Raw genomic sequence first — 4,890 nt, 5'->3', positions numbered from 1 at the left:
ATAAAAGGCACACAGACACAGCAGTAAGCAAATTATTTGGCCAAATAGCATAATTATCAGTTGTTTTTGCCAGGTTTGCACCTTAAAACAAATTTTATTATCATGAATGCGTGGATTCATTAAATTAATTTATTAAAACATTCCGTTTTTAACAATTTGGGAATAACCTCATTTACGTATCAGATTAATGTCGGAAACTTTTTTGAGAGCCGTGATTTTCGGGGACAGCGGAAGTTATAAGTGTCCGCAGAAATCCGTCCGTGCGGGAGCAACAATCACATCCAAAATGGAGACCGTAAATTCCGGACATATGATGAGCTTAGCAGCTCTACAGAGACAAGACCCGTACATTAATAAACTGCTCGATGTTACCGGCCAGGTGGCTCTCTACAACTTCAACTCCAAAGCGAACGAATGGGTAAGTGTGTGAAACACATGCAACAGTAACGTGAATCTAAAGTATGCTAGCTAAATAGTCACGTAGCATGCTAATGCTAGCTCTTCGCTAAACACGCAGAAACACTAAGACATTTATATTAATATATAACTTATGTCAAACTGTAACATATCTATATATGTTTATTCAGGCATGCTGTTTTTATACCCGTGGCATTGTGTCAGTGTTTTGAAAGTTAGCGTTATATCTTACCTGAGCTAACATAAGTTGTGTAATAACGCTAACAGTCCGCTTTCGTTGCTAATATTATTATTCAGCACGTTTTTGTTTAGCGGTTGTTGCTTTTTACACATAACGTCACTTCTAATTTCAGGAGAAGACCGAAATCGAGGGCACCTTGTTTGTTTATGCTAGGTAAGCACATACAATCTTTAATAATTTCATATGACGACCGTGAAGGTTGTTTGTGCGACTTGTTTAGTGTTACTTATGTTTGCGCTGCCATCTGACGTATTCTGTGCACGTGTGTAGGCCGCAGTCTTTGTAAACAAACATTAACTGCGGGGGGGAAATAATTAAAATGTGGTCATTGATCAATCGTTTACCTTGTTTATTACAGTTACTACATACTACGTTATGGCTTTCAACTATGAGGATTTGTTACATTTGTTTTTTTTTGGCTTTGGCTCTTTATTATATTTAAAAGTAATGCAAGTCAAAAATGTTTTTCTATTGTTTCGTCATGGAAAAAATCGAGCAAAAGTCAAAGTAAGATTTTAAAGATTTTGGTAAATACAGTGCATAAGTGCAATATAGTGCCTAAGAAAGTGGAGGTTATGTTTTGTACTGCTAGAGCATTTTTTTTTGCAGTGTTTGTTGTTATTGTTCATCTAAGGTCTGCCTCACCTCGTCATGGCTTCACCATTATGAACCGACTGAGCACAGAGAACCTGGTGGAGCCGATCAACAAAGACCTGGAGTTCCAGCTGCAGGATCCCTTCCTGCTCTATAGGAACGGAAACTGTGAGTCTGTTTGTAGAATGGAAGCTCTAAACCGGACGGCTGTGGCTCAGGTGGTAGAGCGGGTTGGCCATTAATCGGAAAGTTGGCAGTTCAATCCCGGCTCCCCCAGGTTGCATGTCGAAGTGTCCAAGACACTGAACCCCAAATTGCCTCTGGCGGCTGTTCCGCCAGTGTACAAATGTGTGTGAATGATAGTTTCTGTTTTAGCACTTAGGCTTAGTGTATAAATGTGTGTGAATGTAGTGTAAAAGCGCTTTGAGTGGTAAAGTGTACGGAGGATTTACATTTAAGCAGGAGATGTAACACACAGACATGCTTATGTGTCTGTGTGGACTGAAATTAGATGTCATTTGAGATTATTATACGGTGTCTGGGATCCAATATTTTGAGTACTTCGATATTTCTTGACAAGTTAAAGGCAGCAAGCCATCCAGGGCCTAGTATCCAACAAAGAAGGGTAGTTGCAGGTGAGGCCCAGCCCCATACCAAGATGAATTAAAAAAATGTGTGTGATGAAAAATATGAGATATCGTCCTAGAGAAAATGTTTATGGAACTGTTGTCATCACACCATTACATATGCTATGCAAAATAGTAAAATAGTAAAAATCCTCTGTCAATGGGGATATTATGCATTGTTTCTTAGGTTTCTGCTCAACTACAATGAAACACTGTTGTATCTCAGAAGATGTGCATTCTGTGCAGACAGCCGTGTAGGTGTTTTTAACATTCATTATCACACACACACACACACACACACACACACACACACACATACACAAATAAATGGATCAGAACATAACAGTACCTCTGTAAATGCCGGACAAACACCTCACCAATGTTCTCTGGAACATCTCTTTTCCCTTTTGCTTGAAGTCATTTTGGCATCTTGGAGTCACATTTAGCAAGAGAACATCTTCGGAAGCACTTTTTTCACTCATGACCTCAGGCAAGCGTACCAGAGGGCAACAGTTTCAGCTTGTTTTGGTCACAGTTGATATCCTTTTGCATTGGGGAAAGCTAAACCTAAAAAGGAAAAAAAGACCTATGGGTTTGATTATGAATCTGACTGATATATATTTTATTAAATGAGTTGTGCTTTTGCTGATGGCTTTATCCAGTGAGGTGCTGCAGTCAAACCTTTCTAGCTGTAAGAATTTGAAAAGAAAGAAGTGATGAAATCCCTCAGATCTTCAGAAAGTAACTGACAGTGCTGCCACCGAGGTAATCTATTAGAAGTCTGAACAGGAGTTTCATCAAGGCTATGAATAAGGAGTTTGACTGTTTTCCCATTTGTTTGCTTATAAGAAAAAATAACATAGCCAGGGTCAACGTCAAAGTAGACTGCTCCCCTTTTGGACTTTGTTTGCCTATCAGCCTGGCTGGTATGGAAGACATGATGTTATTTCTTGTTAGTTTTAAGACCAGAGCCGCTTCTCTGGTAACTTCACTTAAGCCCAAGTGGTCGCGTTAGCATTTTAATTCCTCAGAGTGGCTTGAGTTGCAGACAGATAAAGTAAAACACTGGTTGTTAATATTCCTCAGGTTTTGTTGGAGACGCTCTGAAAGACGGAGTAAATGTTCTCTGATGGTGTCCCCTCCTTGATTTTATTCCGTTGGTTGGTTTTGACTGCTTGTGTAGTTCTCTCTCTCAGGTTGTATTAGTCCATTTGTGCTCTTCAGTTGTGAAACGTACTGTCTGAGGTTCCTTTGGTAGTTCTCAGACGTTCATTCGTCAGCATGTAGTGTCTATGTTTGTCGTTGCGTTTGCCCTCCTGTGAGGTGTGGTTGTTGTGTTTTCGATTCCACCTTTCTGATCTGGAGAAAGAGGGAGATATCTTAAAGATGGTTCTAAGACTCCTCCCACTGCTGTGAAATAGGAAGAGCAAAGAAGGAATGATGAAGGCTGATCAGGAGCAAGATAGAAGTTTGGCTGAAGAGTCCCAACACAGGGAAGATGTGATGTTGATCATTTATGGTTATTTTATGTCTCGCTCCAAGCCTGTGAGACTGGTGGTGAGTACTAGTGAGTGAGTTCACCAGTAGATCCAGAAGTGTAATCAAACTTTGAGAATGCCATTTAGAGAGACCAGTGGATACTCGCACCTGTTTACACCTCTTCATATTCCCCTTGGTAGCAGCAGATGCTGCAGGGAGGCAAACACTCAGGTTGCTAGGTTACCTCAACCTCTTGAGGGACTTTGAATGTGCCAGTGTTTCATCACAAACACAAATGACACACAAGCAATGGAAAATTAACTAGCGAATGTTTCAGCAAAAACTGCTGACATAGTTTTTATTTTACCATTTTGTCTTCAAATGGTGAAAAATGTCACACATCAGCCCAAGATGATGTCCTCAAATGTCTTGTTTTGTCCACAAAGATATTCAGTTTACTGTCATAGCAGAGTAAACAAACCAGAAAATATTAACATTTTAAGAAGCTGGAATCAGAGAATTTTAACACTATTTTCTTAAAATATTGCTCAAACCGATTTATCAGTTATCACAATAGTTGGCGATTAATTAAACTGTTGACAACTAATCATTTAATCATTGCAGCTCTACTCTTTTGTCAAGCAAAAAATGTCCCACTTTAACGTAGCTAATGACAATTATCACCATTAACTGTTTAACAGCCTCCTGATTATCGACAGTATTTTGAAAACTTTCTCTGTTCAATTTCTTCTGGGGCAGACTGACAGAGTACAAAAGTACTTCTTAAACGACACATCAATGAATTGTTGAAATAATCTACAGAAGCTTTGAGTACAAAAATTATCGCAGCCGTAGTCTTTTTCAACTTTCTGATAAAGTGGGGGGAAAAAGTTCATTTTTAAAAATGACCTTACATTTGCACGGTCTAAACAAACACACACTGGCTTTGTAGTCACTCTACAGGATGGCATTCAATCACAGATGTAGAGGCGCATAGAGTGGCTTTCACAAGCGCACACTACTGCTTTTTGAACACCTGCTGGTGATATAAAACTATATTTTTGGAAAAGCAGTTTAGTTTTATTTAGTGATTATTTTTTCTGTGTGGCAAAGCGGAAACACTGTCACACTGTGTGTCCAGCCAGACTGCTAGAAAATAGTGTTTCCCATGAGTTTTGTTGAGAGCTGGAGGCGGGACCAAATCTGACAGAGGCGGCCGAACTCCGGCTGCACTAACAGTAATAATATTGATAAATGCAAAGTTTCAGTCATATACAGTAGGCCTATTGTTTTTACAAAACTTGTAGACTAAATTAATCATTCCACACAAATTATAAAAATTGGTATTAGTTATTTTGGTTGGTTATAATGATTTTTTTTTAATGTATGAAGAGTTTTGTCTTTTGTAATGCTGCTTCTGCTTTCTTGCAGTGGGTATCTACAGTATTTGGTTCTATGACAAGAGGGACTGTCAACGCATTGCTCAGCTGATGGTCAAGTAAGTACCTGGACATGTGTATATTGTATCTGTGT

The 4,890-nt window shown here is 39.1% G+C and overlaps 1 protein-coding gene across 1 annotated transcript; it reads left to right on the top strand.

The window, feature by feature from the left end:
- Positions 1-242: 242 nt before the first annotated feature.
- dcp1a (decapping mRNA 1A) lies at positions 243-4,855 on the top strand (the record flags this gene model as incomplete). Its single annotated transcript, XM_038723813.1, is given in 4 exon segments — positions 243-418; positions 771-811; positions 1,293-1,420; positions 4,789-4,855. Coding segments are annotated over 4 exon segments (368 nt in total), but the record flags the coding sequence as incomplete, so codon positions are not given.
- Between the last annotated feature and the right edge of the window lie 35 nt (positions 4,856-4,890).

Source organism: Micropterus salmoides, unplaced genomic scaffold (genome assembly GCF_014851395.1).
Source record: "Micropterus salmoides isolate LMB-PRFRI ecotype aquatic unplaced genomic scaffold, ASM1485139v1 Ms_hic_scaffold_16, whole genome shotgun sequence".
In the NCBI taxonomy this organism is placed as follows: domain Eukaryota; kingdom Metazoa; phylum Chordata; class Actinopteri; order Centrarchiformes; family Centrarchidae; genus Micropterus; species Micropterus salmoides.
Note: the sequence above shows the minus strand (reverse complement) of the source record. Positions and strands in the feature narration are given on the sequence as shown.